The 14249-nt window shown below is 41.4% G+C and overlaps 1 protein-coding gene across 2 annotated transcripts in view; it reads left to right on the top strand.

The window, feature by feature from the left end:
* The window catches only part of ano3 (anoctamin 3), a 33320-nt gene extending 21921 nt beyond the window's left edge, over positions 1-11399 (top strand). For both annotated transcript variants that reach the window (XM_038706262.1, XM_038706263.1), the window contains exons 11-25: positions 1238-1372; positions 1503-1599; positions 2397-2457; positions 4535-4617; positions 4763-4903; positions 5284-5448; positions 5681-5717; positions 5837-5948; positions 6264-6321; positions 6593-6690; positions 6968-7122; positions 7214-7366; positions 8566-8716; positions 8804-8993; positions 9262-11399. In XM_038706262.1, the coding sequence (XP_038562190.1) occupies positions 1238-1372; positions 1503-1599; positions 2397-2457; positions 4535-4617; positions 4763-4903; positions 5284-5448; positions 5681-5717; positions 5837-5948; positions 6264-6321; positions 6593-6690; positions 6968-7122; positions 7214-7366; positions 8566-8716; positions 8804-8993; positions 9262-9444 (1819 nt within the window). In that variant the 3' untranslated portion in view covers positions 9445-11399. The remainder of the gene's footprint in view (positions 1-1237; positions 1373-1502; positions 1600-2396; positions 2458-4534; positions 4618-4762; positions 4904-5283; positions 5449-5680; positions 5718-5836; positions 5949-6263; positions 6322-6592; positions 6691-6967; positions 7123-7213; positions 7367-8565; positions 8717-8803; positions 8994-9261) is intronic.
* Positions 11400-14249: the final 2850 nt, after the last annotated feature.

Genomic DNA, 14249 nt, shown 5'->3' with positions numbered 1-14249 from the left:
GATGTCACATATCAATAATCAAATCTTCTTTATGACAATATTGGATTTGAGGCGGCTAAAATCAATATTTTTACAATAACAATCTGTTATATGACAATGTGAAAACATTGTGACAATGTGAAAGGGATTGCTCGTAGTGGGAATAATCAGCTGCAGCTGCCCTTGACTTTACAGAGCTAGTGACTTTAGGCTCATTGTTTAACTGTCCAGCCCCCAGCCATTTTCAGTCGCTGCAGGCAGCTGTTTTCAGCAAATAAATCTCCAAAAACCCACTGTACACAATCTGTTCAGCACCAGACTGCAGACAGACACAGTTAGCAACTAGCTGGAGAACATAATGGAGCATTTAGCAGCTAAAGAGATAGATATTTCCCTCAGGAGTTAGTAGAGCCCAAAAACAGCTAAAAGGAAAGTGAAATAAATGAATCATAATGTTGCTCTGTGTCTCCTGGATGTGTAAATAAGCAACTATTTGTTCTAAGTTCTATGGATCTACTTAATAAATGATGATATGCCAAAATTTTGTTCATACTTGTTTCGACTGCCTCCAAGTACCAAAATATCAGTTATTGCAGGTTTAAAGGTCATTCTGATGAAGTACTTTGATTTTTCAGATCTTTCATTCACTAGATTAGCTAAAAACGAACATTCCCACGTGGTGATCTTATCTATAAATAGTCTCTCAATTGAATTTCACATTGTTGTTTTATAAAATTACAGTATACATACTGTGATAGACCATTGTAGCCATAAACTGTTTATCTATCATATTGCCTGTCATGTATTTTTCTTGGTTACATAAACCTAGTGTATATCCTAAAACCAGGAATCATTACTGGGATACTAGTGTGCATGTACACTGTCTGTTGACACTCTTTTTTCTCAACCATGTCCTTCCTTATTGTTAATACAGCGTTGCATACACACTTGGGAGTTGCCTGATTTTAACTAATTGCCACTGAGCTCCTTTACTGGAGCAGTTGCGCAATTAGTGTCTTGCTCAAGGGCACCTGACAGCTGTGGTTTAGGAAGAAGAAACAGTTATTGATTAATTTTCTACCACAGCAATGTACTGTGTGACCTTTCAGTCCAGCAGCCTCCCTATCCTTTAGGCTACCATAACCACCTCACAGTGCACCAAATTTAACCACTACTTTATTGCAAGTGAACATGGCCAGATTTTATTAACTGTCAGCATAGTTTATTGTTGAATTTGACCACTATGTCTCTCTCCCAGGCGGTACTTTGGTGAGAAAATTGGTCTTTATTTTGCGTGGTTGGGCTGGTACACTGGCATGTTGATCCCTGCCGCCCTGGTTGGTGTTTTTGTCTTTCTCTATGGTCTCTTCACGATGGACTCTAGCCAAGTAAGGTCAGTTCACACAGCCCGCATAACATATAGGACAGTGCACATACTCCTTGAATATTAATGTAGAATGTGTAATTTAAAACATGTATATTCTTGATCGTTGCTGTCGTTTCCTGATTCATTGTCTCATCAGTAAAGAGATTTGTGAAGCCAACACTACCATCATGTGTCCTATGTGTGAGGAGACCTGTGAGCCGTGGACGCTGAGTGACAGTTGTGTCTACGCGAAGGTCAGTGTGGTCCTGATGATATTCATTTGTAGTCACAGCATATCAGCATCTCAACCTCTTCCAGCTCATTAGAAACTTTTTGCAAACATTTGTAAGCTCAGAAATTCTCATGACCCCATAAAGTAGACAGCTGCCATTTGAATTAGAGTAGGACTAGAATAGGTCATGATCACAGTGATCATGGAGCTCCAAATGGATTATAGTGCAATAATAATAATAAATTTCAAACCAGTGTAATTCAGTTTTTATAGAAAGATATATAGAAGCAAAAAAGGTCAATATTTAAAGGTTTGGTCAGGCGTATTTGGAAATAGACTTCATTACTTACTTACTTGAGTTGAATAAACAACATCAACAACACTCTCATATCTGTCTGAAAGCACCTTAGCTTAGCATAAAGTCTGAAAATTAGGTGAAACCGCTAGCCTTGCTCTGTCCAAACATATCATTTATACACTTTATTTTTTGTACAGATAAGATATGATATGTTAATTAGTAAACTTTAGAGGTGATAATAGCCTGGACAGCTAGCTGTTTCACCCTGTTTCCAGTCTTTATGCAAAGCTAAGATAAAAAAGGCAAAAAAGTGAATTTCCCTAAAAGTCAACTTTTCCTTTAAGAAATCTTTACATCTCAAGGACGAGAGACTCTCAAATATGGTGTTGATCACCACAAAGTGCTGACGTGTATTTAACAAAAGTGAAGCTGTTGAAATTGAAAATAGATAAAAGTCATAATTCAGTTTCATTTGTAAAGACACTATTTGGGAGCAGTCCTTCATGTGCTTGTGTTTCTAGGTGACCCATCTGTTTGATAATGGCGGGACTGTGTTCTTTGCTATCTTCATGGCTATTTGGGGTAGGTGGATCGTTTTTTGTCCCTTTTCTGGATTTTGTAAACACTTGTTACATCATCTGTACATCAACTATGTTCCTCGCTTGATACAAACCCTTCTGGAATTCAAATCTATTTAAACAATAGTGTATCATTGCTCATGCTTGCACTCTCCTCTCAACTCCTCCAAACACATTAAGCTTTTCAACTGAGAATTCAATACAGTAAACACGCTAAGTGCAAATACAGGAGCTTCTTCTCTGTAATACATTTGTCACAGAAAAAAATCATGGTCAGGTTTCTCTGATTGAATCTCTGCACTAACATTTCAAGTGCTGTCCTGATGTAATTAGTCAGATTATTAAACATTTCTCCAGAGGGAGGCGGTATCATTCGGCTGTCAGTGTTGCAGAATTGCACCATGATTATGTTATATTGCAGCTATGGTTCACACAGCTATAATATTTTTGTAATGTAGAGCATTAGGGTTACTGTTCAGCGTCTGGCCCACATCCATCTTATTTCCCAGCGTGGTAAATACTCACCTGTGCCCAGAGGGAACACGTGGAACATTGTGTCCTGAGTTTGGGCTAAATGAAGGCCAAGGAGAGCTGGAGAGCCAAGGGAGGTCTGTAGCACTGAGTCCTGTGTGATGGCTTTTGGCAATGTGGACCAAAGTAGCAGTACTGCGCCACTGAGTGAGTGCACTCCAGGTCCGCTGTCTGTGTGTGTGAGCGAGATAGAGATGAAAAATTGGTTCGCCCAAGGGACCGAATGTAGGCATCTGAAAAGGCTGCCTTTTAAACAAAAGTGGGTCAAGCTATAATAAACTTCAACATCTTTAACAGCAGTCAAAGTTGTTCTGACTTAGGATTCACAATCTGGTACTTTTTAAGGCCACAATTCCTTTGTGTGTCCCAAATGTAAATCTTCAATACTTTTGTTTTACTTTGAAATGAAAGTACAAAGAGATGGCCTTAAAAGTCTAACCGATAGAATAAAATATATTATAATAATATATAATTATTATAATAATAAAAATATTCCAGTTTCTATCAAATACGACAAGGAAATGCAGCCAATTCTCATATCTGAGTTGCTAAAATTGAGTATTGATTGGCAGTTTTGCTTGAAAAGTATTTATATTTATTTTATACTTATTAGTTGACAATTTTTTTCTGTTGATTGACTAATTTGTTAATTGGCTAATTGTTGCAGCTCTAAACAAATGTAATATGTTCAGAAATATGGAACATTCATAATGCACAAATCAGAGCTGTATTAAGGCTGCACAGCACTGATCAAATCCTCATGGCGATTTTCATTAGATGTTCGTTGACCTGATACAAAAATCACACGTGTATTATATGTGTGTCTAATGAAAACTGACAAAAGGGCTGAATCAGAAGTATAGTGCGACAGTGTGCTGTCCATCATAGAGCAAACATAATTGCACTGCTCTTTTCCACTGATGCTGAGGCCCATCTTTCCCTTTCTTTGCACTAATGCTAAGACTAATCTTTCCACCTATATTGAACCACAAAAGTGTTTCCGAAGTGTGTGTGCCATGCCTCCTTTAAAAAAGCCTTTTTCCTGATGTTACATAATGAACCAGAATACATGAAAAGTATTCACAGCAAAATGTTACGAACATCATTTCTGGTGTTGTGTGCAGCTCAAGTCATAATGGACTCGGGCACAAAGGAAACTATGCCTCCAGACTGAATTCTGCCCACAGAAAGCTGTACTTTTGAAGTCTTTCAACATAGAATGGATCTTGCCTGACAAAGACAATGATTTGGCAGTGAAACATTGTACAAATAAGCCTTGCTTTACAGCTTTGCTGTTGCCACTTTCCCTTAACTTCACCACAGAAAGGAAAGGTTATCTATGAACTGATAGCTGTAATCAGTTTCAGTAATGGGCCATGCACGTCACTGCAGCCTGTGATTCACTCAGGATATCTGACCACGATGTGGTGTTTGGTTCTGCGTTCTGTCCAAAGTTAATGACCCTCTGCAGTCACATGATTAACAATCATACCATGTGTTTGATATCAAAGTTGATCAATAGTGTGACTCATCCCTGATCCCCTCTGCAGCCACAGTATTCCTGGAGTTCTGGAAAAGGAGGAGGGCAGAACTGACTTATGACTGGGATCTCATTGATTGGGAGGAGGAGGAGGTACGTCAGCAATATCCTCAAATAGATCCGAAATCAATTTATTACCTCACAATTGTGGTCTATACAAAACAGGAGAGTTATTGCTTCATTAGGAAGAAACACCTGCAGTTCATTAGTTCATACTGAAATGTGTGTTGTGAATCAGGAGGAGCTGAGGCCTCAATTCGAAGCCAAGTACTCCAGGGTGGAGAGAGTCAACCCCATCTCCGGCAAACCTGAGCCTTTCCAGCCCTTCTCAGACAAACTCAGCCGGCTCATGGTGTCTGTGTCCGGAATATTCTTCATGGTAAACCCTTTGATCTTTGAATAATCTACCCTTTGGGGATTCAGGCTCAGAGTGAGATCACCATTACTTTGTGTGCCATCTTTGGAGCAATTATGATGTGCCAGCAGTGGCATAACATCTCCCCCTGCTGGGTGAAAACTGTATTGAGAGGAAATGGTGGATTTAGCCTTCTGATGGCCTAATTTCTCCTGTGTGGCTGATTACATTTGACTGATGAGTGTTTTGTTTATCTGAATAGTTAGAGTTTCTTAATCAATAGCTCTTGCTTTTTATGCTGCACAGTTCATTATAAGATAAGATACAACCTGCTTCTCACAGATTTATAAACACATATATCGTCCCCTCCTCTCTGCTTCCTTATTTCCGTCATCTCTGCTTAGATTTCCCTCGTTCTGACAGCCGTGTTTGCTGTGGTGGTTTTCCGTCTCATTGCGATGGAGAAATTTGCTTCCTTCAACTGGTATTTTGTGAAGAAGAACTGGCAGTTTGCCACCTCTGGCACTGGTGTCTGCATCAACTTTATGATCATCATGTCTCTCAACTTGGTGGGTGTCTGGACAACCATCATCTGGCACGTTTACATATTCTGTCCAACAAATGTTTCATGAAACATTTATTTAGAACTTTGTTCCAGGAACTGTCAGATCCACAGCCTGAAAGACTTTTCAGGGTTTTTGTTTTTTGTAGCTGAGATTCCTGTTTGCCTCTCTTTCTCATGATAATTGCTCTCCTCAACCTTTTCCCTGTTGATGCTTATAAGTACTATCATCTTGTCAGGTGTACGAGAAGGTGGCCTATCTGCTGACAAATTTAGGTGAGCGTTGTCAACATGCCGCATGCATTTACAATATCATTATCTCTTGCTTCTCAGATGGTTTGCAAGCATTCATTTTCTCCCTCGTCCACCCCACAACTCCTGTTTCTCCCCCTCAGAGCACCCACGGACAGAGTCTGAGTGGGAGAACAGCTTTGCTCTGAAGATGTTCCTGTTCCAGTTCGTAAATTTGAACAGCTCTACATTTTACATTGCTTTCTTTCTCGGAAGGTAGGCTGGCTGCCATGAACTCTACAGTTCCTGTTTACAGTGAATTTAATGAGAGATTTTGCAAAGATCTGTTGCTTCAAACTCCCATATCATGACATATGCCAAGACTCCTTCCTATTCCCTTCTCACTGTATAGTTATTTTTCAGACCTCATGTTTCAGCATTTACAAAATAGGGCTTTGACTAGAAATGCAGCCAAGCTGTGGTTTATCTGACATAATTTGCGCCTTTGAGTGTATTTTTTCCTGCTCAGAGTTTATCATCTTTGCTCAGATTGAATTTCGCAGCTAACGTTGCCCTTCTCAATCTGTTCAGGTTTGCTGGCAGGCCTGGAAATTACAATAAACTCTTTAAGCGATGGAGACTGGAGGAGGTGAGTGCAATTAGGCATCACAATAAGTGGGCCGACTATTGCCTTCTGTTTTCAGATATATTTAGAGTTTTCAAGTAATTCATCTTCCTAATATCCGCCTATATATTACTATGCGAACCATTAATCTTCCACATAATTACTTGGATTTAAAATTTTAATGATCTCAAAACAGAATGGGTTGAAGTGTGTCCCAGGATTCACTCATGGCTTTGAATTGTTCGGCATGAAATATGGATTTCACAGTTTATTTTTATTTAAATGTGTTTTTCAGTGTCACCCAAGTGGCTGCTTGATTGATCTGTGCCTGCAAATGGGAGTCATCATGTTCTTCAAACAAATCTGGAACAACTTCATGGAGCTCGGTTATCCGTAAGTAATATGTTATTGTAATCATGTGGTTGTTTTTCCATGAACCATTAGAAATGCGGTAATAAATCTGTTATGCTGTAAATCCAAGTGATTGGCATTTTACAAACCGTCTGTTGTTTTTTTGTCCTTTATATCATTAGCATATGGAAAGGCCTTTCTCCGGCAGAAACACATCAAATCCTCTTGTGGAGCTTAGTGAAATGGTTCCTGCAGTGCTCAGTACATTGTCAGAAATAATTGCTTTGAGTTGACAGCTAGCTACTTGCTATGTTTTCAGTTTGCTGCAGAACTGGTGGTCTCGCAGGAAGATGAAGAAAGTAGGTGGTGGAGGGCAGAATGTAGAGAATAAAGCTCAGCTTCCACAGTGGGACAAAGACTGGAATTTGCAGCCAATGAATGCCCATGGACTGGTGGATGAATACCTTGAAATGGGTAAAACACTACACTATTTTGACACATTGTTTGTGCCAGACTTGAGACGGACATCCTCTGATGTTCATCCAAACGGTTCTCTCATCTGCAGTCCTCCAGTTTGGCTTCACCACCATCTTTGTTGCGGCATTCCCTCTGGCTCCTCTCCTGGCTCTGCTCAACAACATCATTGAGATTCGTCTTGACGCCTACAAGTTTGTGACTCAGTGGAGGAGACCCATGCCTGCCCGAGCCACAGACATAGGTCAGTGTGATCTCTGACTGCCCTCACACCTTGTCACACAGTGTTTGCTTTATTTTTAAATCAAAGCCACTTGTCTTTCCAACAGTAAAACATTGCAGGAACCAAACATTTTCCAACCTGTGGAGATAGATATGTTCCCATATCCTCTGCTTCTGTACTGCCATATGCTGCACTTCCTCTCCCAGCAGCCCACCTCCCCATATGACTACAAACACCACCCTCCAACTGCCATATAATATATGACCAAATACTTTTTGAGGCATGTTGCCCTGTAATTAAAGGAAGAATCCACCCTGAAACATTTAGAATTCTTCAGCTGTAATGAACACATTATGTCTCAGTCGCACAGAATCAAAGAGCAAAGCTTCTTTGTGGGTTTAAGCTGACATTTACCGATCAGACAAATCTAATGCAGAAAAGGCAGAGAGATGATTTGTTTCCAATGACAGTACAGTAGCCTCAAAAGATTTTATTGTAATATATCAAAAAGATATGTTGTATTTTAGTAACACAGTTGACAAACTATTTGGTTACATGGGTGTATTTGTGTATAGATAAACAATATGTCCTTACACCATCTCTGGAGACTGTTGAAACTCATTCCCATAAATTATAAACTGAAGTGAAGTAAATAAAGCATGATGAAGGAAAGTAAGCTAAATTACAAGACTTCATCACAGAATAATTCCTGTAAAGGCTTGAATTATCCTTCTCGGTTGTTCGAACCTCGGAACCCATAGGCTGTTGTTTGACGGTGATTCGAATGCAGATACATTTAATAAAAGCTAATCTCTAGTTTCTGATATTGATGAAAAGCTAAATCATCATCAGATGATAGATGATGGGTTCTGAGGTTGTATTTAGGCAGTGTCCCGCCTCTTTTGCTGTCCACGCGCAGAGACAGAGGCAGTTTAGCTGCATGCCATCAAACACCTCTCAAATGTGATCGTAGTCTGACTATTATTTACCCATACAGACACCAGAATTCTTCCTACACCAAAATCTTGTCCCTTGCCTACAGATTCTGCATTAATATGCAAAAATATGTTAATAGAGAATAGATGCACTTTAATGTTTCACCAATAAAAGGTTTAGTGTTGTAAGCCACGCAGAACTCTGTAGGTGAACGCATGCAGGTTCATACTGAACACTAGTTTTCCTAACTGAAAATGTTTATTCTCCTCTGCTTTGGCTGTCAGGGATCTGGCATGGGATTCTCGAAGGTATCGGCGTGTTGGCAGTCATCACCAACGCCTTCGTCATTGCTATCACCTCAGACTACATCCCCCGCTTTGTCTACGCATTCAAATATGGACCGTGTGTGGACAAGGGACACCACCATGAGGATGAGTAAGCTAAAATATAATGCGTAAGCTTTAAATATATCCGGCAGAGTGGCTTGTGTTGTGGTGAGATAGCTTCTGCTTTCGCCCTCAGGTGTTTGCGAGGCTACATGAACAGCAGCCTGTCTGTGTTTGACATGGGCGAGATGAAGAACAGCAGCCAGTCCAGATACTGCAGGTACAGAGACTACAGAGCACCGCCCTGGAGCTCAGTGCCGTACGAATTCACCCTGCAGTTCTGGCACGTCTTGGCTGCCAGGCTGGCCTTCATCATCGTCTTTGAGGTCTGTCAGCACTCCCCATTTCTTTTTTGTGTGTTAACCAGCAAGGCAAGAAGCTAAAACTAAATCCCTGCCTTCTGCAATGATTTCTGCAGTGAGGACAATTGGTTTAATATACACCTATGACATTGTAGGGCATATAAAGTTCTTTACTGTGGTGCACACAGTGTTAACCTTTGCATGCTTATTAAATTATGCAGCAAATACTGGCAACTAAAGTGTGTGTGAGTTCTGTGCAAGGTAACTCCTAAATTATTAATGCTTCCCTCAGCACCTGGTGTTTGGGATCAAGTCCTTCATAGCGTACCTCATTCCGGACATGCCAAAGGATCTCTGTGATCGTATGAGGAGGGAGAAGTACCTGATGCAGGAGATGATGTACGAAGCAGAACTAGAGCACCTGCAGAAGGAGAGAAAGAAGAAAGGACGGCGTTATCACCATGAGTGGCCTTAGCTTTACCCACCACGTCTCCACTACACACCGCACAGCCCTCAACTCACAGGCATGTCCTCCCCAGCCTGCTTATTTATGTGTTTTAGCTTTGAGAGTCTAGCTCCACTCGGCTGATTCTATACACCAAAGACACCCCCGTTTAGTAACCAGATCCTTCCCCAAAACTGTCTGGCTTCAGGCTCTGACCCTCACCATCTGTTCCACATCCAGTGTTGGGCTGCTCTTCTGGCCCCGCCCCGCACCGCCTCGAGCCCTCACCTGGCTTCATCCAGCAGGTTGCCCTTGGATCTGTGCTGTGTCATAGCTTCACTGGAAAGCCCTGTGCAATTGTAATGTTTACTATGCAGATCAAGGGCTGCAGATCACCACTGTTCCATCCTACACTCTCTCTCTCTGTGTGTGGCAGCTAGCTCTCCGCATGGCTGCGTTTTTCTCCCGTGAGCATTAGCAGAGCCGTTCTGCTGCTAATGTGATAGAGCTACTATGGCACTTAGCATTTCTTGTTGCAAAAGTGATTCTGGTGATGTGGCTACCAAATACAATGGACACTGTTGTTGCAAAGCGACTGTATATTGTCCCTGAAGCATGCTGATCAATATTTGCAGCTATATGGTGAACTGCGAAGAGAATAAAATTAAGACAACTGCACACATCCTGTAGGATGTTAACATCTATTCTGTACATTCTCTATGAAATCATATCAAGTGCATGGTGATATTGTTTTGTATCTTTTGATAGACAAAGTCGCTGTGTTGATGCCTGGTTCACATGTGTCTGTACTCAGTGCAAGCTAAATGTCAATCTCCGTCTGTGCTACTGCTGAGCTTGACTTTCTTGAGTGGAGGAAATGTGAACTTAGTGCAATTAGATTGTGCCTACTGCTCACCACAATTGTGTCACGAACATCACATGTGCCTGTTTGTGCTGCACATGCTTTTTCAAGTGCAAGAAATGTTCTCTTTCCTCATTCTGTTGTCTGATCTTCTGTTAACTCTCTGAACTCTCCTGTTTGGATTTGCTTTGGATGTGAGTCCCACCACAGTACCTACTCGGGTCTCAGCTAATGGCTCTGAAACATGTCGACGGTGTACGTTGTAATGTGACTCCCATTATTAACAATGTATACATGCACGCAGGAACTGCAAATCTGCTCTTCCGTTCTGTGCTCGCAGCCTGTTTTTCATTTGTTGTTGGAAGCCCTGAAGCGTGGTTGAAACTTGGATCACTTAGACATACCTGTGGCTTGGGTGTTCAAGTTTACAAAGAACATCCAACCACTGTTCGTCACTCACAGTACACCAACATATTTCAGTTTGGGTCCTTTGCTAACTAAGCACACAGTCAGATGCAGTGTCGGCTGCTTTCGGACCTTTTATTGATGTGAAACCTAGAAATTCGGTTTTGTTAAACGCAGAGTCATGACATTGCCTTTACTTGTGGTCAGTTCTGATGTCATGGATTACAGAACTCAGGAAAACAGGCAGCATGTGCGAAGTATCCATCTGTGAATCTGAGTCAGAATCATAATCATTTCCTGTTTCATTCACGATGAGATGGAGAGTCGTGTAGTGCGTGGAGTAAACAGTATTAATGAGGAGTGTTTTCATTTTGTAGGTGATGAGAACTTCAACATCAGCCCAAGACCTTCCATACAGGTCATGTTGATCATATGATGTTTGATACGATTTAGAATTAACGACATTATGCACAGTAAACGTGAAAGTTACATGAACCTAACGCCTGAAGGTAAAGAATATCACTACCCTGAATGCATTGCACAACACTGAAAAAACTATTCATTATTTAAAAATAAGTGTACATTATTTAAATTAGTTTAGTTATGTTGCATTGTATATACATTTTATTATATGTGGAATGTTTTTATACTTTTTATTTTGTGCTATCAGTATGAGTTTACCTGTTTTCATCCTCAGATAAACAAAGTAATGTCCACATTTCTCAGGTGTCTTATGAATGTTTGCAGATGATAAACTTTTTATCATATTTTCTAAAATCCTGCTTTTTTTAAATTATATTTTTGCACTGGTAGTGCATTCGCATGACTATTATGCACACTCACAGTTAAAGCATGTTTTTTATTTTAAAATTTTAAAATATTGAAAATCATGGAATACCATCATGGGGACATATGATGCAGGTCGTAAGATGTAATAATGCTTTCAGTTCATAACGTTCAATCCAGTGATTCAAACAAGTGTTTTTAAAACATATTCCAATACTAAAGAAATTACTCCGGGTTTTCAGAATATCTTCCCTGCTATGTGAACACTGAAAATCTATGCATGTTGTTATCCTTGAGTGCTATGTTGATTTTGAACAAATGCAGATGTAAATGTACTGGTACATTGGTACTGTAAAGTATGCATGACCTAACATCTGCCTTGAGCAGAGCTAACTTCTGTACAGTTGTTAACAGCGTCTTAAACATATCACCTCCGCTTTTCAGTGTTGAACATGACAAGACATTGTGTTTCTTGATTTGACAGAATTTTATACTGTAAGATAATTTTCTAAATAACATCTTAGACTCTAGACTAATTTCTATAATCTGGCCTGGACTGAATTTCAAGGAGAGTCTGATCAAACGAAACATGTCAATCCTCAAATATGCTCTGTTTGAACAGTCAACTGGGAATTAGAATAATGTTTACCTCCTGACAGCTGAAGTGTTTAACTTTATGGGATTGGTTGGGAGAGTTATGAATGAATAACTACATAACCTTGAATGTTTGACTTGCCCAGCTACTACTAATTTCCAGATGGATCTTTGTCCTGTTATCTTCTCTTCTCTGGCAGCATCGGTGTCCCTTCTCACTAATACAAATACTGCGCGGTGGTGGAAAGGTGTCTCATGCCTTTCACTGTTGGCAATAGCACAATATGGGTATTGCATAATCAGTTATTATGGCATGACCTTGCACATCTCTGAAAACATTGCAGTCTAGAGGGGGATTATGCTTTCTGTTCTATGCTATGCCTCCTAATAGGATTGTGCTTGAGCAAGTGATGTGTGACTTGACGTGGAAGCACGGTGATGTTAGACCATAGATTTAACCGCATAATAGGATGGTATCAGTTGTGACATGAAGTATATCAATGACATTGTTGACTTCGTTCCTGTTTACATGTAAAAACATATTGAAATGTATAAAAATAATGTAACATAAAATAATTTGGATATCACTTTTTTCTGTAATAAATCATGGATTGTATCTTTTAAATCAAAGCTGCTCTCTTTATTGTTGCTTCCGTTTCTCTGTAATATAAAACAACTGAAAAACAGCCTCTGGGCCGAGCTGAGATGGTCTTCATGACTATCCAAGTCTAAATCTGCTAATGGAACAAACCAGGGCACAGCAGACTGCTGAGACTGTTTTTTCCCCCCTGCTATTATAACAAACCACAAATATTCTTGCCAAAGAGTGTTCATATAACATATTGTTAACACTATTAGTATTGTAGGATTTACAAACTGCATTAGGATGCTGTTGCTGCTTAGCCTTCACTTCAACTGCTTTTCTGTTCATGTCATATATGTGTGTGTATGTGTGTATATATATATATATATATATATATATATATATATGTGTGTGTGTGTGTGTGTGTGTACAGGGCAGGAGATGCTGAATGGCACTGTAAAACTTTAAAGGAGATGCTGAAGAAGTATAGGCAAAGTCTAAGCAAATAAAGATGGAATTTATTTACCAAAATAATGAAATCGAGGCAAAACAAATGTACAAAAGCAAAATGTACTCAAAAGTAACCGTTCTTCTTCTGTAGGGCCACTGTGGCTATATATTATTATATATAACTTCTGTTTTTGTGACATTTTGGATCATTTCACCTCTTTGTGAGGAATTTTTTTTGTAAAGGGTCATGTTGTGGGGGCTACGCTGCTGGTGGCCCGGCCAACCCCTGCTCCTCATGCCCTGTTGGCGGATCGATCGACATCAACCCCGTCGGTGGTCCAGCCGCCCAGACCACGCCACCTCCTTGTTCCCTGTCCACGGTCCCCAACCCCGTCTCTGGCTCCCCCCACTCCTCGCCAGTCCACCTGCCGCCACACCGCTCCCTTCACTGGTCCCCTGCCTCCCACGGCTACCTTGCCTCACCTCCTCCACCTCACCAGCTCCTCGGTCCTCCGCGCCCACGTCCCCTGGCGTCCGCCTCACCTCCATCTCCTCTTCCCCAGCCACTCTGTTACCTCTAAATAAACCGACAAGAGACTGAACTCCCGCCAGGCTCGGTGGGTCCTGTTCTTCAACCGGTTCAACTTCACCCTCTCCTACCGCCCTGGACACCAAACCAGATGCTCTTTCCCAGCTGCACTCCACAGACACCGCCTCAGACCCCCCGACACCATCTTGCCACGCTCTTGTCTCGTCACCACGGTGGTCTGGGAGGTGGAGTCCGCCATACGCCGAGCCCAGTACACCGAGCCCGACTCCGGCACCGGCCCTTAGAACTGCCTCTACATCCCGTCATGTGTCCGCTCCTGGGTCCTCCAGTGGGCGCACGCCTCCAAGTTCAGCTGCCACCCTGGGATGGCCAGCACCCTCTTCCTGCTGCACCAGTACTGTCGAGCCTTCGTAGCGGCTTGTGAGGTGTGCGCCCGCGCCAATCCCTACCATCAACCTCCCGCCGGTCTGCTTCGCCCCCTTCCAGTCCCCGGTCGTCCCTGGTCCCATATCGCCCTGGACTTTGTCACCGGTCTCCCCTGATCTAACGGAAATACAACCATTCTCACCATTGTCGACCACTTTTCTAAGTCTGCCCACTTCATT

Source organism: Micropterus salmoides, unplaced genomic scaffold, assembly GCF_014851395.1.
Source record: "Micropterus salmoides isolate LMB-PRFRI ecotype aquatic unplaced genomic scaffold, ASM1485139v1 Ms_hic_scaffold_8, whole genome shotgun sequence".
In the NCBI taxonomy this organism is placed as follows: Eukaryota; Metazoa; Chordata; class Actinopteri; order Centrarchiformes; family Centrarchidae; genus Micropterus; species Micropterus salmoides.
Note: the sequence above shows the minus strand (reverse complement) of the source record. Positions and strands in the feature narration are given on the sequence as shown.